Below are 24,404 nucleotides of genomic sequence, written 5' to 3' on the forward strand. Positions count from 1 at the left end.
GTGGTCATGCCCAAATCAGCCAAGAGACACAAAGATGTCCCGTCATCCTCCAGTGAACTGTTCAGTCACAAGACGCTCTGGTGGTAGACAAGCAAGTGTGTCCACCCTTCCTTAGCCCTGGTGTTCGGTGAACGAGTTAGGCTGGTCAGGGTACGTGGTGGGGACAGGCTGGACAAGGAGCCACAGTCACATGGCATCACTGCTTTGCCTCAAGCACGTGGTGGGAGAATGAAATAAAGGGCTAAGGTGTCCGCAGCTAGAGCCATGCAGCTCAGGGACGGCAGTGGTGTGAAGTCGGTGGGGTGGAAGCACAGACACTGCTTGGGAATAAAGAAATGCCCCTGACATTTGGTATTTGGTATTGTCTGCCTGTCAGGGAGACGCTCGGGGGATGTGCAGACTACCCTCATCCACGGCTTCAAGGTTGGCCCTGTAGTGCTGCTTCGATGTGGACTTAAACGTTAGTGACTCCTGAAATGAACTTAGAATAGAAATGTCGTCAAATAATTTTTAGGGACTGTTGTCACTTACGATGACTCTTTGAGCAACCAGAGCTCGTGTTGGAAGTAGAACCCATAGTTGCTAAGCCCATAGATCTCTGGCTGGCTACCTGCAAGTGTGATTTTCCGAAGAGATAATGTTCTTTTTCTCTTGGATTTAAAATTTTTATTGAGGGTTCTAAATAGTGGTGGAATTTTTTGCTATTTTTCTTTTTGAAAAAAAAAAAAGAGATTGAATTTACTATCTGAATAGTTCAAACACGTTGGTACTGTTTAATTCGGAAGGATCAAAAACATGGTTTAATTCCTAAGGAAGGGAGGCATGGTCGGCTGGATTAGTGGTTGGTGCCTTCCTCATTCCTAAAGGAACTCTTCTCCCCACATTGCTCCTGATACAAGTCACGTTAGCCTCTGGGTATCAATAGTTACTTAGTGTCTAAAACGAAGAAGAAAAGGATACTATCCAAGAGTTCTTAAAGTTATGATCTGTAGCAATGTTATCTGTGACTAATTTAAAAACAAATGACGTCTCCAGTGGGAGTGGACAGAGGCTGACGTCAGACAGCCCACGTGACATCTGCCGAGCGTACAGTCTGTGAGCACAGGCTTGCTCCTACACGGATCTGAGAACACCTGTGTGTTGTGGTGACCCGAAAGCTGCTGTGTTCACCCAGTGCAGAGGATAGAAGGGAATCCTGAGCATGGCCGCCTTTGGACACTGCAGATTCTCTGGCAAGCATCTATGCCTAGTACCTTCCATAGCAGATAAATGTCTATTTAACTTAAGAAAAAAAACCAAAGCGGAGAGATCCGGACCAGTGGCAAGGTTCTTGTCTGGCATGCACTTACAGGAGCCTGGGTTCTGTGCCCAGCACTGAAAAAATAATTCAAGATCAATGTACTTGTAGTTAATACTTAAATATGACCTGCCGATCCTTGTTGGATGTTCCCCTTGGAAGACAGCACAGACATGCATCCACCACAAACGACCGGCACTGCGAACTCCACCGAGAAGAATCAGGGAACACGATTCAGAGATAATAGGACATCCTGCATTTTATTCAGTTCTGTATGACAAAAATAGTAACCTAGTCTACAACATCCATTTCAGTCAGTAGATGTGTCAAGCCACAAGATTTGATCATAAAATATATCCAGGTCTACCAAACACCCTGGCTGGTTCTGGGAGGCCCTCACCCCCGCGTGGTTTTTGCGGTATAAAAATAGTGTCTCTCTTCACCACGCAGAGGGACAGCCAGCCCTGAACGCAGAATGGGGGTGGTCTCTGCGCCTTCATCAGCTGTCTCGTTTATAACACTTTACATTTCTCTTTTCTTAAGTTATATACACATCCTTTTGAGAGAAGAAAGAACACTAACGTGGTACCAAATACCAACCAAGACAAGGGGGAAGAAAACACACCAAGAGGACACGGATAAATAACAAGACATTCAACTGCGAAAGCACAGCAACGTTAAGCCACCTGTCCCCTCTTCCCAGAGCCGAAGCGCCTGCTCCCATCCCCCAGCGAGAGAGGGGACGGCCTGAAGATGCTCCACCTCACTACATGGAAAACAGAGCCAGAGAGGTCAGTGTTCATTTCCACAGACAGGAACAGCTAACGAGCCCAGAAGCTCTCTGCTCGGACACAGGCCAGTGGTAGCCATTCGCCTGCGACGCTTTCCCCGGTCGGTTCAGTTTGAGGTGACTGCTCTATCCTTCTGTTTCACACTGTCTGGTTTAGCCTTCAGGCGCAGACAGCTCCCTGCTGAGGTACCCAGCTACCTACAGTATGTCTTGAGCGATTTTTGTTGGGAGTCCATCGCGTCACTTCCCAGCATGCTTGCAGTGCACAAAAATGAGGTAGTACACACAACACTGACGTTCAAGTTTCCAGTCAGCCCCGCCTCCCAGCATCTGGCTTCTTTGCTCAATGGATGCAGTTTATACAGGTCGTCAGCAAAAGAGATCGGGGTTCGAATAATCGGGACGACACACCGTGTTTGCACTCGAGAAGACAATGAATCACGGACTTAGGAAATGTCAAGGTTATGACGGATTATACTGCCAGACACTCGGTATCCCAGTCTCATCCGCGCCCTGACCAATGCTACGAGGCAGCCCCGTATTGTGTATGAGAGAGACAGAGGGGGGAGCCTACAGTAAGATCGCGCTTGCGCAATGCGCACCTCGCTGTCCCCCTGCCTTCCTGGGGTCAGGGGACTGAGCATGATTTGTCAAAGTTTTGTTATGGTGCTCACAGTTTCTCAAGAGGTTCTGTAGAGAAGTTAAATAAATCATGTTAATTTAAGAAACGGCAGACCTTATTTTATTGAGGTGCTGACAAATCCCGGTGGCTTCTTTTTTTTTTTTTTTTTTTTTCTGCTTAAACAGCATAGACTTCTCATGTTTGACTTTTAAGAGAAAAAAAAAAACCAATAAACTGTGACATGGGTTTTTTTCCCCCCTCCATTTTCTTTAAACCGAAGTACTATTTATAAAATACTTTACATCTTTTTTTTTAAATTTTCAAATTATAGACAAACTTCCCTAATACAAAATTCTAAAAGTGCAATTGTATAAATTAAGATTTGCAACCACGTGATACAAACATTACCTCTTTATCATACAGCTTTGATAATGTGAAATATTTACTCACACGACTGCCTATGAAGCTGTGAATCATTTCACGGTGATGCTTGTCTGTAACCTGCTCCCGATCGGCCGAGGGGCTACAGACCACACTAGAGAACAATCGTTCACATAGCAGCTACAAACGTTTAAATTAAAGGGGGAGGGGGTGTTACTGACAGGTACTTGCACACAAAAAAGCATGCTATCTTTCCCAATAGAACGTCACGATTTTGCCTGCATTGAATTAATCCACTTATTTATAATGAAGCAAATCTTGCTCTTTAAAAAAAAAAAATCACATAGCCAGATGTATTCTGTGATACAAAATCGTCATTTAGGGTTGGGCTATTTTCTTGTCTGTTACCCGCATAATCTTAACATAAATACTATAGACGAAGAGACTGTCATTATACACGGCGTTTGGAGCACTAAACTGCTTCTTCAAGACGAAGAGTCCCTAAAACAGAGTTCAAGTGTCTACAGAGTTTGAACGAAACCATTGAATGCAGCTCATGGGGTAACCGCAGGGGACCCCGTTCCCCCACACAGAGGGGGGTCACTAGGTTTTAGGAGAAATGAAGTAGATATGGTCTGAGCTCTTTCTGTTCCTAAGGCCATTTTTTTTTCAAGCACATAAGCTCTTGTGTGAAATTTACTTAAACGGTTGCAGAGTTCTTAAGAACAGTCAAACCCACTGCAGTACTGTGCCTCACTCTCCAGGCCGCCTTACAGCAGCCACATGGTACAGGGATTTTCTGTCGTGGGTAAAGTGTGAACGAGAGCCTAGGCATGTGGGGTCCAAAGCCTGAAGCTCCAAGTCTGCAGAGTGGACTCGGGACAGAAGAGGAGGGTGGAGTCTTATGTGTGTCCTGCTAGTTTATTCCAATCTCCTTGTTATCCTCAATGAACCTTGTGAACGGCCGGCTGGCTCCCGTCTCCGGGCTTGCTTTGTCCAAGCTGACGATAGGTGGACTACTGCCAGTGCGCGTCTTGTCCACCCCACCAGCCATGGCACCCAGAGGCGGGATGGCACCTCCGCCTAGACTTACTGGGAGCTGAGGGATGCCTCCATTCTGAATGACTGAGATCTCATTGTTCTTCATGGCGAGCCCATTGGTGATGGCAGCGGCATACTGGTTCCAAAAGCTGGGGTCGACATTCATCGCCCGAGCCGCCAGGTCCTTCTGGAACATTTCAGAGAACTTGAGAGCGTCGCCACCCAGCAGGGCCATGGGGTTTTCCACAGACAGACGGCGGCCACGCCTCGCAGGCGCGTTGTTCCACATGTGGGTGCCCATGTGTACCTGTGAGGGGGTACAGAGAGACAAGCCACAAGTAAGCAAGTCGAGAACTCAGAGGCGGCTATGGCTTGATCTCAATGTTTCAGGGGTCCACATTCTAAGCATTAGCACCCGGGGGGGGGGTCGGCAGAATGCAGTTAGGGGAGCTTCCCCGAGCACCTTGTATTAGACACACAGTATTTCATTCTGTGGATATAAAAAGTGAAACTGGCTTGTTAAGAGGACAAACCTGCTAGATATCAACATACACACACACACACACACACACACACACACACACACACACACACACACACACCCCAACAGGACAAAAACAATCCCACAAGACTGTAGAGAATAAAGGCCCTTGTCTGTTGCCTCTTCCGTTCTCCAGCTTAGTGTGTGCACGTGGTGGTCAGAAGACAACCTCTGGTGTTATCCTTCAAACATCCCCCCACCCCCTTTCCAGATAGGGTCTCTTCCGTCCCTGGAACTCGCCAAGTAGACTAGGCTCAGGTATCTTCTCAGCTCACGTTCAAGCTTTTACAAGGCCTTGAACTTGAAGGCCTCCTCTCTTGCTTCCCCTCAGACAGGAGAATGAGTGCTAAGACCCTCCTGGCCACCCAGAGCCGCAGGGTCTTTAGGAGGCTCCTGTTCAGTTCAGTGCTGGCTCAGCACAGAAGCCACAGGTCTTGACCACTGGCACTCCCTGGAGAGGCTTCTGAGGCCTAGACAGGTGGTGTCTGTTTAGCTGAGGCCAGCAGCCTAGCCTGCAACCTAGAGCATCTGTCAGAAGTCAGTCTCCAGACAGCACTCAGCTGAGCTTGGGCTTAAGCAGGGACAGACACAACACATTTCCTCTAGGGTCCAGGAGCTGGGGAACTTCTCATCCAGTGTCCCTCCCAGGGGCCCTGTCTGCAGCCGCGCAGATGATGGAACATTCTAGACCTCACAGAGCAGGTCCTGTCTTTGTATCACATGCTAAGGTTTGAGGGTTATATTTATTTTGTTTTCAGATTAGAGGTTTGTGTCCTGGGCCCGCTCACCACGTATCTATGATGATCCTAGGCCTGGAGCAGAACCGACACCATCGGAGAAAGCAGGCAGACACCCCCCGACCCCCCACCTCAAGTGGAACATGGACTCCCGATTCTCGTCCTACTGTTCAACAGGCTGCATATCTTTTGAGTATGAGCACACATGTGCTACTCATATACACATGCACACACACATGCACACACTATGTACACTCATACGGTCTATGTACAAACCACCCACTCTGCACATGTGCATACATACACACAAAGGCAAGGACAGAACCCTCTCTGCCAGGCAGCCTAGAGTAAGGGTGCATGGCACCACCCATGGGTGCCCCGTGGCTTGGGCATAGCCTCAGGCTGTGGTCCTCTCACCTTGAGATTGCCCTTGGTAGTGAAGGCCCTGCCACAGATGGTGCAGCCGAAGGGCTTCTCCCCAGTGTGGGTGCGCTCATGGATCTGCAGGGCACTGGCTGAGGAGAAGGTCTTCCCACATGACTGACAGTTGTGCTGCTTGGGTGTCCGGCGTGGCGGGGGTGCCAGCATGGGCGCCAGGCCAGGGCTCATCACTGTCTGGGGCCCAGTAGGTACCTGGACCCCGGCTGGTAGGGCTGGGCCCTCACCCAGTGCGATGGCCTTGCTGTGACCGTTTACTTCCATTTTGATCATGGTGGGCGCAGGGCTGGAGGCCAGGCTAGGCGTGCTGTGGCTGGGACCTAGAGTAAAGTTGGGGTCAAACACCTGAGAAGGCAGCTCTTTCAACTTGTGTGTCAGTAAGTGCTGCTTTAAGTTACCCATAGTGGAGCAGCCTCGCCTGCAGACTGTGCAGACAAACGGCCGCTCCTTGGTATGGCTGCGGTAGTGGATTTCCAACGCACTTTTGCAAGCAAAGGGCTTGCCACAGACACCACACACAGTGCTCGCACACTTACCCCGTTCTCTGCTCAGGAACAGCAGGCTGAAAGGGGCCTCCTCCTTGATGAGTGGCCGACCAGGGTGGCCCGCTGTCAGGTCCAGGGCACCTCCATTTCCTGGGCCGGGGGGTGGGCTGTCCAGTCTTTCAGTCTTCAGTGGGATCTCCTGCGGATCCTCCTGGTGGCTAAGCCCTGGCGACTTGGAACGGAAGCTCTCACCATTACTGTGAGCAGGTGACAGAGCCTGGGAGGACGAGGACTCAGACAGGGCAGGGCTGCCTGCGCTGCGGCTCTCCAGGTCTCCCACTGCAGAGGAGGAGTCGTTGCTCAAGCGGTCGCTTTCCCCAGACCCATTTTCCACCGACTTCAGGCTGGCCAGTTGCTGGCAGTTCATGACCGAGTCGATCATTTTCATCTGATTCTCCAGGGCGGCGATGCTGGAGATGACCGACGGGGGTGAGGGTGGACAGGAGCCCGAGTAAGACAAGAGCGGTTTGGAGGAGTCGCTGGCTGTGTCCTTCAGCTCTGAGTCCTCCTCCATGGAGTTCTCGTCGACATCGTCGTCAAAGCTGCTGAGGGTCTCTGCATTCTTCTCATCAAAGGGCAGTTCGGCATCCATGGCCTCCTGCAGGCCCTCAGGCAGTGGCGTGTTCGGGATCTGTCCCCCCATGTGCATACGGATGTGCTGTTGCAACACCACAGCGTTTGTGAACTTCTTCTGGCAGATGGGGCAGGAATGCTGCACTCGGAGCGGGGGCTTGGCACGGTGCACCCCGAAGTGAGTCTTCAGGTTGCCTTTGGTGGTGAAGGCGCGGCCACAGATCTTACACTTGAAGGGCCGTTCCCCTGTGTGCGTCCTGTAGTGCATCTTCAGTGCGCTCTGGCAGCTCAGCACGCGGTGGCAGATGACACACTGGTTCGGGTCAGTCATCTTCTTGTCGATGTTCTCCACCAGCTGCTGCAGTTTCGAGGTCTCTGACGTTTGCATAGAGTCAAGCAGCCCTCCGAAAGGAAACTGGGCCTTGAACTGGTCGGAGACAGCTGGAAGACCGGGGCTCCCGAGGCTTGTGCAGGCGCTGTCTGTGACAGTGGTGGCAGCCGGAGTGGGCAACCCGCTGACCTGCCCACCCACCACTGGAGCGTCTCCTGTCCTTGTACTCGTGCAAGGCAGGCTGACTGGCTCAGCTTTAGTAAGCGGAGGCCCACCCAGCAGTGGCTGGGGTGACTCAGGCCTCACTGTGATACCAGATTCTGTATTGTTGAGGCCTGGAGACAGAGAGGTGCATTCACTGGATGCTGGAGAGGGCCTCTGTGGGGACCGGCTAATAGGAGTGATGCTAGGGGAGTCAGTGTAATTGTGGGTGCCAGGGACAGTAGGGGGCAGCTGAAGCCCTACTGATGTTGGTACAGTGGGCAGCACTGGCTTGCTGTCCAGCCAGGTGGTCACCGGCTTTTCTGGGGGTAGGGACATGCCGTAGGGAATCCCAGAGCAGGTGGGCACATTGTCGAGGTATTCTGGGACAGGGTAGGGGTTCATCTGAATGTGGGGGTACTTCTCCTTGTGCCTCTGGAAGTGGACCTTCAGGTTGCCCTTGGTGGAAAAGCGGTTCCCGCAGATGTTACATTTGAAGGGCCGTTCCCCTGTGTGGGATCGCAGGTGGATCTGCAACGCGCTGTCACTGCCGAAGACCTTGGCACAGAACCTGCACTTGTGCTTAAAGAAAGGGTCCTCAGCACTGGCCTTGGGTTCGAACACTGAAACGTTAGGGGGCTTGCCCTTGCGGTGCTTCATAAGAGCCGAGAGGGGGTCCAGGGCATTGGCTGTGGCAGCAATGCTAACCAGCGGGTTGGGGAAGATGACACTGCTGGATGAAGTCTGAGGTAGCAGAGGGCTTGGCAGACTGGAGGCTGAGCTGAGGAGGGGTCCGGGACCCAGGGCAGGGGGCGTAGATGCATTTTGGGGCTGCACCGTGTTACCTACAGTGCTGGATGCTGCGGCCACAGCTCCTGGAGCTGGGCCAGTGCTACAGGCTGGGTGTGCCCCAGAATCTGTGGGGCCAGCACTAGTGCTACAGGGGGTGCTTGTGCCGGAAGCGGGCTGCGGCTGCGACAGGTGCTGGGGGCCATCGAAGGCTGCCGACAGGGTGGAGCCTGAGCCAGCAGAGGCAGTGGCTGGTCCAGCGGAAAGCTGGAGGGACGCATGCGGAGTCAGGCCCGGAAGCTGTACTGAGGCTGCTCCAGGGGCACTGGCTGAGGGCTTCAGCGGAGGCCCAGGCTGCCGGCTCATTAGGGCCACCTGGCTGCGGATCTGCTCGATGAGCTGAAGCTGGTGGATCTGCTGCTGCTGCAGTGCCACCAGCTGCTCTAGGATCATGGGGATGGCCACAGCACCCACGCTGCCACCAGCGCCTGTGGTGCCGCCTGCACGCGCACCCTGTGAGAACTGTGCCACGGCCACCTTGGTGCTCAGCAGCGTCTCCAGGGTCACATTGGTACTAGGCATGCTGAAGGCCGCAGGCTCTGGCTGTGGTGGCAGTGCAGGTGGCGGTGGGGGCACACTTGGGCCTGGAGGGCCCTGGTCCGCAGAAGCCTCCACATCCATGGGCTCCACTTCCTTTGCAACAGCCTTCACCTCGCTGCCCTCTGGGGGCGCCACCTCCTCAGCCACCTCACTCTCAGTGCGGTCACTGGGCGAGCTGGCAGGAGAAGGTTCTGGAAAGTCCTCGGAGGGCGGCGCCGGCTCATCATCATGCACGATCAGCACCAGTGGGTTCTTGGTGCAGGTCTTCTTGTGCTGCAGGAAGTCCGCCCACTTGAAGAACTCCGCACAGCACTTCTCACACACGCTGGTTTCCTCGCTGCCGCTCCTGCTCTCACTGCTGCTGTCGGCGTCCTCTGCACCGTCCCCCGGGACGCCTAGGAAACCAAGAAGAGATTACATCAGCCAGGCTCCGCCAGACAGCCACCCTCCATTTCAAAATTTTGCACATCAGTAAAATCAATATTTTTTATTTTGTACAAATTACCCCACTTCAACATTTCTGACATCCCAGCGTGTGTGTTCTATGACTCTTTCTAGCTAGCTAATCATTTTCTTAGCACAATCCATCAAATTATGAGGCTCTATCAATTGTGGATACTGCTTCTTAATGAAATTCCATAGAAGGCATCGATTTCCAATATCTTCATACAATCCTCAGCCACCCTGTCTGTTGGGTACAAAGCCAGCCTTCGACGGGCTCATTAGGATTCCCCTTTACCATCGGGCTTCCTCATTTCCAACAAAATTAGAGACGTCTCTGCCAGTTCACTTAACATTGCCGAGCTAATCCGTAACCTTTCCCACACACCAGCACCTGACAGGAAGCCAGTGTGGTGCGGTCTGGGCTCGTGGATTTAGTATCTCTAAACCCAGCTGAGGTGGTGCTGATCTAACATGATCCTACCAGAACCTTCTGAGTCAATAGGCTTTTATTTCACGTAGGGAATTTAGGCCAAATACCACGATCTGTGAGCCTAACAAAGAAACTGTAAGCGCTTCTCCAGATCCTAATGGTGGTGCCGTCCTTCTGTCCTTCTCTTCCCTCTTTCAGAGAACCCGCCAAGTGACTATCAATATACACCATGTCTAAAAGGAATCATGTTTAGTACCAATTAATCGGCTCTGTCAGATGCAATATTCTTTGGCGAAATGAACTTAAAATTACATGTTATCGTGACTAGCCAATGGAGTTTGGTGGTTTGCTAACAAACTAGGAATTATATATTTAAAGTTCATTGATGTTGACATGTTTAACATGAGAATGTTGTAGTCAGACACACTTTCTGTACCTATTTTCATCTATTCTCATAGAAAGACTTAGCAAATTATATGCTTGCACCATCGTGGAAAAGCCCTTAATTGGTTACACATGTTTAATTACTGTTGTAGGCAGCCACTTCCTCTGTCTCCCCTAACCCTCTTGTGCCGAATAACAACCGTGTTTAATGAACAACTCTAATTCACACCTGATCAAATAAATAGCCGTGGGGGGCGGGGGCGGGGAGATCGACCCTCGGTGACACTTCCGGTGCTTGCTTTTTGGGTCACCATGGGGTGTGGTGCCCACCTCTGCCTGGTTTGGTGTGCCAGCTTGGCTTGGGTGCCATTGACTTGAAGGGTTTTTGTTTTTGTTTTATCGGCTTGCAGATGGAGTTGGACAGCAACAGATCGTCTGAACAGAAGCAAGTGTCACAGGCCAGTCAGCTTGAGGTGGAGAGCAAACCAGCCCCAGTCCCTCCTGAAAAGGCACTGGTGTTCCAATGCTAGTACATGGACTTGCTAAAAAGTCTCTAACAGTTTTCTTTTAAGGTCTCTTTCTTTCTTTTTTCCAGGGGAGAGGTTAATTCAGCACCATACTAAGGAGAGAAATCTACTTGTTGGTTTTGTCTGTTTGTTTGTTTGGTTGGTTGGTTGTTTTTTAAATTTTGTTCCAGAAACTCCCAGTGCTCCTTGCCTGGAAAATGAAATAAAAATATTTTTGAGGCTGGTCTGTCGCTTTCCACGAGGCCATTATTTCCAGGTAATTTATACATGCCTTTAAAAATTATTAGCAGCATTCAATTAGCATTTTCTTAACTGGCTAAGCCATTTGAAGGGGAAAGAACTTAGAGCTGCAACCCATAAACCCCATAGACTTTTAAACTAGGCTCAGTGCGAAGATCAGGCTGCAGCAAGCGCTCTCATTACTGCGTGGGGGAAGGAACGTAATAGGTATCTGTAATGAGGTTGAGGGTAGCTAGGAGCAAAGACACAGCCGATTTATACCACAGATAGGCACATTAGCAAAACAAATACTCCGTGCTCAACTTTGCTCAATATATGCAAAACTAATTGTAAACCTGCTTAAGGTTATGGAACGGGGTTGGGGGTGGGGGGTGGTGCAGAATTTTTTTTTAATCATTGAATAAAAACAAACTTTGAGCTCCTCAAAATTCCAGTAACTTAATTTCGAAAGTTTTAACAACATGCCAGTTCTTTAACTTATGATTTCTCTTTAATTAATTGTATAATGTTCTTCAAAACCGCACATATCATACATTATATCATTTATCATGTATCACATACCATATATCATATATCATATTATATATTATATACGGACGTTAAAAAGCTTATTTGCATTAAGCAGTAAAATAAATGCACAGAAGTAGCAAAGCAGGAGACTGACTTTAAAAAGTTCCTTTCCAATGTGCAAAGCCATGATATAAAAGGTATAATCTTGGTACTAGTCAAAAATTGCTAAGGCCTTGAAATACTGTCTACACGAGTTTCCTTTAAGGAGATAGAAATGTACAGTACAAAAAATGCACAAAAATTGAAAGTTTAAAATTTAAATTTACAGTATCAGACAATATCCCATCAAAAGAATGCTTTACATTTAGTGTGTGTTTAGAAAAAATTCATTCAGAAGATGCTTCAGGGTGGGCTGACTTTGAGATCATTTAAAGTACATTCAGTGTAGACAGAATTAATCTGCATAACTGTAAGTAAGTTATACCTTCAAATATGAGCATTTCCCAGATTTTCCTTATAACATAGTGTAGCATTGTGACCCAGAACACGGGTGCTTTTCAGGCCCAAACAATTCTCTATTTACCTTAAAGATTTGCATTTTTACATTCCCATTAGTATTTTTTTTTCATTGTGTTAAAGTGCTTTTAGGGTTCACATCCAGATGCACTGACTGAAGCTGAGAAGGGAACCCTCAGGTAATTTCTTTTTCTCTTTCTTTTTTTTTTTTTCCCCACTGCAAGGGCTGCTAAATTATAAGTGTTTCTTAGCTCTACAGAGTGTGCCCGGAATATTTAAGCACATTCTACCAAATAATGTCATTTTGTTTAACACAATGTTAAGTGACAATTATCCCGACATAAGATACTTTGTTCAAAGTACAGTGATCCTCCACCTATATTCCTCACAGACTGAAGGAGGGAATTGTAGGGAAAAGGCGTTCTGACCCTCTGGAATCCTTAACAGTTCTTTATGTTAATGAGCCCAACAAGGAAGCGAAGCTTCATCATGAATTTCACTTTTGGCCAAAGAGTGATCTTAAAAACTACAGTCAGTGAGGGGGAAAATTCTTCAGTATGATTAGCATTTCTTATCTGGGGCAAATAAATTAGAATGACCCACTTAACATTTCTGCTGGGGTCTGTTTAAAAATGCCAGTAACACAGACACTTCAGTGTCTTCCATGCCCAAAGCTAGGGCTAGGCTCTCCAAATGTGAATGCAACCAGACCTCCTTTATAAAAAAGTTGGAGACAGGCAGAAATTTATTATGATAGGCACAGATACAAATCAAAGACTAATGTTCCCTCTGTGAAACTGAACTTGCCTCCCTCTATTTGAAATGTTTTTAAGTCACAAGATACTCTTTAGCTGGACTGACGGATGATCGGGAATAACTGAATGTGGTGTGCTTTCCTAAGGACAAGACTCTCTGGAACATCGAGAGGTTTTACTGCCTCACAGATCGTGAGTGTTGACTTCTGATGAAATCCTACAGAGAGGGAGAGAAATTACATGAGAACCTGCTTTTGAGCCCAGGCACGCATAACAGTGTCGATGTACGAAATTGACGGTGTTATTTGTTTCTGCAAGAGAGAACCCAGGTGGGTGCCCTGGCTGCTTTATATTTTATCACGTCACCGCTGCCACTGGCCTTTAACTGCCATCTTGTAAGCCCAGGTTATATTACCCAACCACGAACCGTGTCTCATTTAAGCGTACATTCTGAACTGGCCACCGTGCTAAAAAAGTAAAAGTTATTAACTCACTAGTTAATATTGCTAAAGTTTTTATTTATGGGTAACCGGAGTCAGAGAGACACTCTTCAAAAGGACAGCAAAAAGAAATCTTTAGGAAATGTATTGGCAATTCAAGTTTTTACTCTTTCTTTCTTCCTTTCTTTCTTCCTCCCTTCCTTTCTTTTCCTTTCTCTTTGAAGAGAGGACTTAAAATCAAGCATTCTAATTGGTCTCATCTGTGTCAAAGCAATTTATATATATATATATTTTTTGCCTGGTGGTTGTTCAACAGCTAAGATTTGAAACTCACTAGGCAGGGATTAAGCAGGCATTTTATAGCACTTCACTCTAAAGGTTACATACACTTATACGCTAAGGGGAGAGAAAATGCTAACCAGTTGACCAACTAATCCATCTGGGTGTTGGATAGGGCCTTCTTCCTAGTTAGCAGACCAGTTGGTTAGTGACAGTGGCTACCAGGTCATGATACCCATCAAAAAGCCCACGCAGCCCTCACTATTCTGGGAAACCAGTCATCTGCACTGGGGGAGGCAAAAGAAATAAATCTGGGGTTGGTTTGTAGCCCTCCCAGCACTTGGGATTCCTAACTCCACCTTGCAACAGTCACGTTTGTGACTGGAGAAGGGGAAGGCCCGCAGTCCCTCAGAGGAAGCCACAAGGCAGCTGCACAGCACTGGTTCTAAAAGTATTTTTGTATTCTCGTGTTTAATGAAAACCTCTCAGTCTTCCTCACCTACCGAGATTCCCAGTGAGTCTCTTGCTTTCACTTCTGGTTAGTTTTGGAAAATGACACCATTCTCATTCATTCTCTCTCTCTCTCTCTCTCTCTCTCTCTCTCTCTCTCTCTCTCTCTCTCTCTCTGTCTTCTAGAGCATGATGATCTGTCTCAAGCCCCAAGTGAAAAAAACGTGGCAACGTATACAGATGAGACTCCACGCTTTCTCTATACAAAGATTCATGCTCAGCTCTCAGCGAGGCTTAATTTTAGTTTTTCTTTTCAGAAGTGTAAAGAATTTCACTCATTATAAAGCAGCAGTAAAATTGATGATTTATGGCTTCCTTTCCTTTGCTACATATTTTCAATCCACTGCAATTAACAGAGGGAGAAGGCAAACTTGTTTAGTACAGAGAGAGGCGTGTTAAACTTCCCCTCTTAAACTTTAAAACGCCAGGTAGGTCTTCCCGACAGGAAACCCTACTTTTTCCTTTGTCTTTCTGTCTCTCAAAAAATGTAGCAAGCATTTCTCAAGTTTTCTCAAAGTCTTTGGAGACACTTATTTTCTTGCAAATTAATTCTTTTTTAACTCCTTATGATAGCCTTGAATCCCATAAAGAAAGATGAATTATCGCCATGCTGAGCCCAAGCTGTGTCACAGGAGGAGACAAATAGAGACCCCCACTGGGTTTAACAATGTAGAAGAAATTCCAGGCGCAAAAGAAAAATTTCTGTCCTTTCCCCCAGACCCGGAAGCCTGTGCTCACAGAGTTGAACAGTGGAGGGCAGTCTTGCTATGCTCAGGGCGGTACTGACCCACAGGATCCCTCTTACTCAGTGGCCCACATCACAAATTTGTTAAGTCACGACCACCTGTGGCACAGGCCCCAGGCGTCTTCTGTTTAAACTGGTTCAGTTCTAATCTGTGCGGTGAGGCTCCTCACCGGGGACTGAGACACTGTCCCTTTATGGGACACAAAGTTGAGGTAGCATCGAACACAGTTACTTTGATAGAAAGATGTTTGTAGCGCTTCAAGGCGTTTTCCAGGCTTGACTCCCCGAGCTTCATAAAAAAAAACAAAACAAAACAAAGAAAACCCAGTATCAACAACAAGATCCTCACAGACCTGAGACGTGTTAGAACCCAGTGACTCTGGTCGTAATTGGCTGAGGGTGGCTTAAACACAGAAATCTCCACGATCTGAGGCAAGAACATCTTTTCATGACATCCCTTCTACCAAGTGTCCATTTGACTGAAATCCGCTATCAGAGCTCATAGAAACCCTCCCAGTCCCTAACTCTCTTGACGAGGGGTTGGGAAATAGAGTGACCGAGCAAAATGGATTGCCGGCAGAGACGTCTACATTGAACTAGCTCTCACACTAGCACCACAACTAGGAAAGAGACTGAAATCACCTGTAAGTCTAAGGCTTTAGGCAACCGGGCCAGGCGATTAAATCATTTCCACCGCTGACCATCACGTCGAGGTACTGCTTCCTTTCTACTCCTTTCTACGGGAGAAATCTGCATACAAGCAGAAAGTCATCCCGAAAAAGCCACCACCCACCCCCACGACGCCAGTGACTCTGCATGTGTACAAACGACACAAGACTATTATCAAACAGCTCAGCCTGAGGCCACTCTGAGGACCCCACAAGGCTGAGGAGGGAGGACAAAGTGCCCTGGCACCTGCAGGGTTAATTAAACCGTTCAAGACGTAATGGCTACACAAAAGCCAAGCTAGTTTCTCTTCTTCCAAGAGCTATAAACACTTGTGCTGAGCTGGATGGCATTTGATAAGCTTGCACCGCACGGAACAAACTCGTGGGATCTCTGGTTAACACTCAGGACTCGGGAGTTCACTCTTAACAGAACGGTGTGTGGAGTTCTGTGGCCAAGGTCAACGGCACAGAAGCACTAATTGTATTATGAGCTTGACATCTAGCGGTCACCCCTGGCAGGGCAAAGCAGGCAAAGGTTAAATCAGCAAGGCTTGTCACCACAGTCCTAAGGACTCACCTTTAGGGAGAGGAGACACGAGTTGGCCAGCGTTCTGCCACCCACCTTCCCTAGGACCACACTTAAAAAAAAAAAAAAAAAAAAAAAACCAGTTCCATGCCTCACTGTGAAGAACGCACAGGGGGCTGCGCCTCCTAGAGTACACCCCACTCAGTTAGAGGTGAGGGGAAAGGTCCCCCCTCCGAGGGGAGAACACTCAGGAACCATCTGCCCCCTTTGGCGGCCAGAACCCCTTGCCTTTAATTAAGAAACAGATCAATCTTGGTCTTGAGCATAAAGGTCATTCCATTATTTTGTTAAAAAACTGTATTTTTCACTTTCTGGGGGCATTACTAGCTTTGTCTGTCTGGCAGCCACACAGTTAACCCAATACCTTAAATCATAACCGTGTTGAAATTACAACAGAAAAAAATCCAAGATAATTAAAAAAAAAACAGTTTACCTAAAACACTAAAATCCGATTTTTCACATAGATTGCGTGTGAAAAGCGCAACTCAACACGCACCTCACTGCAGTAGCAGAATTTCCTCACATGTTCCACATGTTCACGAGAATGTCTAAGATCCACTGGCCTCTCCTATACTGGCAACTAGTCAAGAAATAGTGGACAAAAACAAAAGTGAGCGAGACAGTAAAGGGAAAGAGAGAAAAAGGAAACCCTTCTTTTTCGTATTTTTTTTAAATGACACTCAAAACTAGGTTGCTGTATTAAAAGATGGTGAAAATCGCATTAGCAGCTTTAAGACGTTTAACTTACTTACACAAGACCTTGTGCCAAGACTTACACATGAGGATGCTAAATTCCAACTGATGGTCAGTTCACAAGAACAGAAATCTTGGCTCTGTTTACTGCATTCCCCATCCCCAAAGAAAATGCTCTGAAGGCCACCAGGAGGTGGACGGTGGGGCTGAAAATGAAATCTGACCTACTTTTTGTCTGTTTTCGACATCATTCTAGATACAAAGAAATAATCGGCTTGCTAAGTAATTCCTGCTGTTTCCCCCTCTGTACCTTCCCCTCTTGCTCTGTCTGGACACATCTGAAGAACCTGGATTATGCACAGCTTTGAAAAGTTTAGAATACACTCTACTTAAATGCCTTAACTCTTGTCTCATAATCAGCTCTCTTTAAGGTGGAATTCATTGGCGCCCATTTTAACAGTGCGCATTTTTAAACGGGTTAAGTTTTTTTTTTTTTTTGAACTCGATTTTAAAAAGAAATGTTTGCAAATTCTTTCTCCCCCTTCCCTCCTCCACTTACTTTTTCCCCCCCTTTTTTACCTTTCGTGTTTCAGAGAAAACAATCTGCCAGTGGTTGTAAGAAAGTGGCTTCTGTATTGTCCCTTTTGGTATGCTGAATTGTAAATGCGAGTACTGGGGGAGGGGGAGGCAGACCCTGCATATACAGATAAAAGAAAAAAGGTCTCCTCACTGAGCTCTGGTGGCTTTCTATCCCTGAACTTAAGCAGTCTGTGAATTCCACTGCTTAGCTCTTAGGTCGAAGCTTACCACATTTGAAAGAAATTTCAGGATAGCCACATACTGTAAACTGGTAGAAAATAAGAACACCTCGAGGTCATTAGTGACCACAAAAAGATGCATCCTCAGAACCGTTTTAAATTACAACATTCTTTTGTTCTTCCTTAAACACAGACTTTCCCAGGACTGAGAAATGCATCTTTAGTAACTGTCTTTATTTTTCTTTTTGCCGCACACGGTTGCAATGTCTTTAAAGTTCTTGGTAGGACTTGAGGGTGGCACTGTCAGTGCAAGTTTTAATTAGTTTTTCTTAGAAACGAAAATCTTCAGCTGGCTCTTGGGTGGCAGAGATCTAACTGAATCCCAGAGCTGAATCACATCTATTCCTAGGATGGGGAATAGTCACGAATAAACAATTTTAAGTGACAGTTTCTAGCAGGGAGTTGAGTCTCAGTAACTTAAAATAATATCCCAGGGTAACTCCAGAACTCTCCATAAGGTAGGGTTGCTTGCTTTCATGTAGATTTGTCATTCATTCCTTCAGTCTAAAAGGTGGAGAGGACCAAAGCTATTGCTGACTTTTTCTTATTGCTTGTCTAAAAACCAAATCCTGGGGGGGGGGGGACGACAACAACAACAACAACAACAACAACAAAAAAAAAAAAACCCAAACCTTAAAATATTCGGTTTCCACTGGAAATCAACATGACTAGGCATCTTTGGCCTCTATATTCATATTCTCTCTCTCTCTCTCTCTCTCTCTCTCTCTCTCTCTCTCTCTCTCTCTCTCTCTCTCTCATAAGGTATCTGTTCTGTATGGTATTAACAAAAGCCTTCAATTCCTCTGCAGAGGTGGACCTGGCGCTTTAATTAACTTGTCACACCCAAACTGATACAAAGGAACCATTTACTTCATTTCTAAAACACTGTAGACTTGGCTCGCTGGTAACTTCACGCAGCAGCACACGTTTGCCTCCTCTGCATGCAAAACAATTTAAGAATTTGAAATGACAATGGAGTAATTTAGTTTACACAACCATTTACCTTAAAAAAAAAAAACAAACTACCTCTCTTGGCTATGTTAGAGTTAAGAGAGCATGAGCATTCCTTGACTTCATGGAAACAGACTATTTTTTATGCTCCAGGAACAATCTGCTTCAGAACAATTAAATCAGAAAGAACTTATTTTAATAGTTTGCCTGAACTACCCTTCAAACCCGAACAGCACATGCAGCTTTACTAGGGCTCAGCCTCAGACGGGCTATTTTTGGCCTGTTGCAAAATATGATGAGGAACTGTGGTAACCTCAGGCTCAGAAGTCCGAATGACTGTAGAAAACACAGCCTGGATAGAAACACTGCTACTGAAGGGAGAGAAAGCCTGTATATGGAAGAGTCTCGAAATAAATTCGAGCAGCGAGCAGAATTCAAAAGAGAACTCGTAAATAATTGACTATCTGGGGTTTTCAACACGGTCGGGGTTATATATCCTCTGACATGTTTACACGATTAACTTTACCACACTCACATTTCTGAAGCGAAATTAAAAATGAACAACAGTGCCTCGGCTTGCTAATTGTTAAATACACGAGGTTTTACTCTATTAATTAAAATATGCTTTAATAAAAGGCGACATTGCACATTTTGATAACGACCCTACAAAGCGGAGAAGTATTTACACTGTTGCATTTTAGAGCGGCTGTGAAAGCGGATTTTGAGCTATTCAGGAGCCGCAATAATGAAGCTTTAAAATTCCTCACTGGGATGCAGTGTAGTTCTTTTGAGGGAAAGACTGTCTTTCTCATTCGGCAGAAATAAATCCATTCATTTGATCATGTAGTCATTGAGGGTAATACAAAACAACCCAAGTGTGAGAAATTCTATGTGAAGAAGTAAACAAAACAAAAAAATCCATTTCCATGACAAAAAGATTCTTTGTCCCTAATCTACCCAACATATGCAAGCGTTTCTTTTTAGCATATCGCCCGTTCTAATCTTGGCTGACTTGGCTGCAGAGATGCGGGTCCCTCACCTCACGGCAACAAAAAGACCCAACGAGTCCCATTTGATTTAATTCATTCCAGGGCTGCTATGGGCATTTTCTCACTTTCGACTGCGACGTGCATGCTTTGTCAAACTTTACCGCTGTGTGTGAAAAACTTAAATTCCGTCTATTAGGGTTTTTGAGGTTTGTTTTTTAAAGAGATGCTATTATTTTCATAGCTAAAAAGATTATTTAGTATCTGCCTCTAGGCAATTTACAATAGACTAGGTTCATCATAAAAGTTGGCTTTTAAGGAATAAATTATTCGAACTAGTTGGGGGACTCTGTCATACGCAGCCGCCCCTCCTCGGCCTCCTTGCTGGTGCCCTGAGGACCCTAGCAAGGCGGGCCAAAACTGGCGCCCAGGGCTCACCATTCAGGGTGCCATAAACTTAAGGGTGCCAAAGTTCAACTACACTAAATTCGCATCCTCTCTAGTGTTTAACTTCCACATCGCCCATCCTGCACTTTTGGATGGTACTAGGAGGAAGTTCCTACCATCGAAGTAACTGCGAAGGTGCCTCGAGAGCCCGATTTCGGTACGTCCAAAAGAGTATGAAAAGGCCGAAGGGAAAAACTTGGAATCCGCCAGAAACGTGCTGAGGTCCTACCGCACACACGCACTAGCCCCCAAAAGAAACAGCTGTGCTCGCGCCCCACAATTCCCTAGTCGGCCATTAACGAAAGGCCAAGAGACATTTACTTCCCCACTTGCTTCCGAAAGGGATGATTGGATTTGTCAACGCTCTGGGACACCGCGGGGTTCGCGGCCTGAGGGTCACCCGAGGCGGCCTGCTGGCGGTATCAGGGACAAGCAACAGAGACTGGGATCACCGAGGTGGCGTTGGGCCCCCGGGTAGGCTCCAGGCGAGCACCGGCTGAACACCAAGGCGCGCGGCGCCGAACAAAGCTGGCCAGGAGGCAGCTTCCAGGGCCCGCGTCCAGCGGTAGGTGAGCCCCGGACGCGTTCCCCGCTGCTGCACCCTCTTTGGGGTCAGTTCTGAGCTAGACCAGGGGTCCTGGCGCGTTCTGGAGGCTCCCGGCCCCCCAAAGCAGCGTGTGGGCTCAGAGAGCCAGAGCCGCTTGGAAGCCGCAGCGCAGACCCCCCTCCCGCCCGCTCGCCTCCAGTCGGCCTCTGCCTCCAGCCCAGCCGACTCGGATCCGTCCTGGAGCAGCCCGGCCTCAGCGCCCTTCGCGCGCAGCTCCCCAAGTATGAGTAGCGGAGCCAAGTTTACTTGGCCCGCAACTCTTTTCCGCTCCCGCGCGCTTCGAGGGAGTACCAGTCCGGGTTGGCCAGCCTGGCCGAGGGGCCGGACTCAGAGCTAGCTCTGGCTCACGAGAACAGGGGAACTTTTTCCCACTCCAAGACGCCCGCAGTCGCTCCCACCGCCCGCGCTTCCCAACCTGGGTGGGCGCCCCAGAACTCTGGGCCACCCTGAGGTCCGCGGCCCTCACCGTGCTCCGAAGCCCCGTCCTGCGGCGGTAGCTCCTCGTCCGACTTGAGGTGCTGGGGCTTGGCCTGCTTGCGCCGAGACATGCTGCTAGCGGCGCTCCGGCCCCGTGCGGGGCAGCGGCATCAGCGGGGTGGCCGGCGGGGACAGCGCGGGGTGGGCGCGGGGCGGCCGGGCGGGCGCGGGGAGCGGGGCGCGGGGCGGTGGCGGCGGCTGCGCGGGCCGCGCATGGGGCTGAGCAATTAGGCTGGTGAATAATGCATGGCCATTAGCGGAGGGCCGCGCCGATTGGCCGGCCTCCAGCGGACTCCGGCGGCCTATGCAAATGAGGCCGCTCTCGCAATTAGCGGCCGCGCTGGCGAGGAGGGGCCGCGGCGCCTGCGGACCGGGGTGCGCGCCGCCCCACGCCGCTCACATCGCGGGTTCCACCGCTCGCCCGAGCTCAGGCGCTACGCTCCTCCGTCGCCCAGGTGCGGCTCCGGCGGGCCGGGGTGTGGCGCGGGCCGTGGCGGCGGCCCCTCCGTGCCGCTCAAGCTGAAAACTTTGGTGGCGTCCGCGCGGCGCCGTCTCCGCCGGCGCGCCGGGCTCGCCCCTTTATAGAGTGTCTGCGCCGCCGCCCGCGCCGCGCACACCCCCCCGCCGCCGCCGGGCCGCCCCTCCCGGAGCGAGCGGCCGCGGGCAGGGCTCCGGCCCGGCGCCTTTGTCTCGCCCGGGCCGCTCGGGCGCCGCACTGCCTGCGCTCCGGGTCGGCCGACCGCTTCTGGTCCTCGGGAAGCGACTCGCCTCCCCGCTCCGCTTGCCCAGCCCGCTCCGGCTCAGGTGTCCCTGTCTCTGGACTTTCTTTCCCAGCTCCTGTCCACTTCGCGGGGTCCTCCGGCGACCTGCCAGGCTCGGAGGCTCGCGGCCGGAGCGGAGTGCGCACGGTGGGGTGGCGGGACTTCGGCAAGAGCAACTTTCCGGTTCGGAAGCGGCGCCGGCCGCGCGGCTCCTCCCCTCCCTGCGTTCTCCTCCCCTCTGCTGTCCCCCGCCTCCCCCCCCACCCCCGGTCCCCACCGACTCCGGAGCGCCTGCCCCGCCCGCTGCCACCACCAGGGCTTCACGGCTCCGCGCCCGCCTGCCAGGGCCTCCCCACCGCGGACGGCTTCTTAAGTCCAGGGGAGGGAGGGGACAGCGGGGCCTAGGTATTGCTCCCCCCTTTCCGTTCCCGCAGGCTCCGTGGCCCCAGTGCCTACTATCCAGGCCTACGGAGTGGGCAACGAATGCGACTCAAAGTTCCAAGTCCACGAAAGTCCAGCGAGCCTGCCGCGTGTTGTCGGGATTTCGGGGATAACGTGGGGGCCAGGTGAGGGGGTCACGCATGTCTATGCCAGACGGGCACCCTTGGACAGCTGGCGAGGCGCGCTCCCCGCCCCGCCCCCCCACTCCCGCGGTCACGCGAACGCGGCCTCGCTCCGGCGCGCACACTCGCGCGCTCTCCTACACCGAGCGCACGCGCCCGCGTGCGTCCTCCATCCCAGAGCTGCCACCAGGATGTGCCCCAGGCCTCGCCGCAGCCGCTCCAATGCCCTTCTCCCCAGCATATGTTATTTTTTTCCCTTCTTAAATTTCTTATTTTTGCCTGTGCAAGTAGCTAAATTGCGGAGCTTGGCTCAGATGGCCTCCCGGAGTTTACCCTGGTTCGTTCTGTGGGTGGAGGGTGGGAAAGTAAGCTGACCCTCAGCCCCAATGCAGCGACTTGCGAGCTTCCCGCAGGGCTGAGGGAACGAACCGCCTACTGATGGACTCTCCTACCCCTCCACAGTATCCCAACTTATCTGACTATTCAGGCTCTTGGAAAGCTGTCTTTCGGCTCTACGCTTGGGTTTTCCCACACTGCATTCTCCCGCCCCGCATCTAAGCCTAAGTTCCACGAAGCAACAGCTTTGGGCTCCGGGAAGAGCGCAAGAGAATTGTGCTGAGGAAGAACGCGCACAGGTTGGAGTCGCCTCCAAACAGCCCCAAGAGCCACTTACGAAAAAAAAAAATTCCTTAAGGTTGGTTTGTTTTTCCTTTCGGTGGAGGGTGTACTTACTTAAGTGAAAAAAATTAAAAGCAAATAAAAGATTTTCGAAACCGTGAATTCTGTTTTAACACACGTATACACTTACGCACACGGATGGCACGTTCGCAGTTAAGTTACAGGGATGAAATGGCTCACTGTCGCTGTAACCACGCGGTGAAGTTCTGAATGGTTGCAGAGTATGGGGGGGGGGGGTCACACGTGCCTGGTTCAGAGGCGTTTGGCGACACAAAGTTTCCGTCTAGGAAGGACTTTGGGGCGACCGGGGCAGGACTTTTACTATAGAAAAATGAACAGAGAAAAGCAATGCAATACGGGGGGGGGGGGAGAGATGGAAGTGTTGTGATGGGAGAAGGTATAATGTGTGAAATGAAAGATTTTGCAAAAATGTATAAGGCCAATAAGAGTTTGACAGAAGTTGCAGTGACTTGGCGAGATTGTCACATGTCATCTGTGTCCCGCAGCTGGCTAAAAGTGCACCGATTTTTATGGTTTGCTTTTCTCTCCCTCCCTCTCTATCTCCCTCCCTCTTCCCCCTCTCCCTTTCTTCCTTTTTCTGGCACACTTCAAGGGAGAATCAAAAGCGGGTTCCCACAAAGTCTGAAGTCTTTCAAGGAAGATGGATCCCACTGGATCCCATAACCGCCTGGTCCCTATGGACTCTTCATTTAGGTCATGTTAAGCCACTCTCAACCCTTTCCTTGTTGCTTGAGGCCCTCTTCCATCCTCTTCTCGAGCCCACCCCTCCTGATCTGTAGCAAGCCGGCATGCTCGCCCCAGGTCTTTCTTCCCAGTGTAACTGTTTAATTGGAAGACTTGCTTTGCATTTTCTATGAGGTGTGGTTCTGGGAGGACCATTCTAGTCCCTCCAATGAAGGCGAATCCAGGTCTGGCCCTTGTAAAAGGAGCTAGCCCTCCGATTCCAGAGGTGTGGCTGGACTGATGGGAATAGAAGGGTGAAGAAGGTGGGTGGGGCTCAGGCAGAAGTGGACATTGCTAACCCATCTCTTCAGCGAGTGTGTAAGGATGCCGGATGCTGAGGTCTCCATGTGGGACCTGGCCAGGGTGGTTTGCCATGGCAGGGTCGAGGTGAAACCTGGCTGAGCTGTGTGGTTGAGATTGCAGGCTACCCCACTCCCTTGAGGCCGACTTCGCTGGAATTTCGTTGAGAAGATGTCAAGGGCGCTGAGGGAAGAACGAAGCCCTGTGTGTGACAGAAGCCTATGTAGATCCCCTCCACTGCAGAAGGGCCACACTCAAGTGGATCCCAAAGGCAGAGACCAAAGAAGAGGGTTTTTTTTTTTTTTTTCTTTTAAGGGAAAATTGGAAAACCTAACTTCCTGCTTACCTAGCCTCTCCCTCCCTCCCTTTCTTATGCTTCTATGGTAAAGCTTTCATTGTTCTTATGCAGTGTGGTAAATTTCAATGAAAAGAGTTTGCATCTGAAGCCTTAATCAAAAC

General features: G+C 49.5%; 2 protein-coding genes across 3 annotated transcripts; one reads left to right on the forward strand and one right to left on the reverse strand.

Annotated features, from left to right (window-relative positions):
* Nucleotides 1-1,538: 1,538 nt before the first annotated feature.
* Sall3 (spalt-like transcription factor 3) lies at nt 1,539-21,455 on the reverse strand. 2 transcript variants are annotated; one of them, NM_001415703.1, is given in 4 exon segments: nt 1,539-4,438; nt 5,827-6,167; nt 6,384-9,281; nt 20,889-21,455. In NM_001415703.1, coding segments are annotated over 4 exon segments (3,753 nt in total). In that variant the 5' UTR covers nt 20,971-21,455; the 3' UTR covers nt 1,539-4,006.
* LOC108348827 (uncharacterized) lies at nt 20,969-22,997 on the forward strand. The gene is made up of 4 exons (XM_087593712.1): nt 20,969-21,040; nt 21,232-21,843; nt 22,095-22,226; nt 22,686-22,997. Exons 1-3 carry the CDS (start codon nt 20,969-20,971, stop codon nt 22,212-22,214), a joined length of 804 nt encoding a protein of 267 aa, XP_087449838.1. The 3' UTR covers nt 22,215-22,226; nt 22,686-22,997.
* Nucleotides 22,998-24,404: the final 1,407 nt, after the last annotated feature.

The sequence above is a fragment of the Rattus norvegicus genome, chromosome 18, assembly GCF_021556685.1.
Source record: "Rattus norvegicus strain SHRSP/BbbUtx chromosome 18, alternate assembly SHRSP_T2T, whole genome shotgun sequence".
In the NCBI taxonomy this organism is placed as follows: Eukaryota; Metazoa; Chordata; class Mammalia; order Rodentia; family Muridae; genus Rattus; species Rattus norvegicus.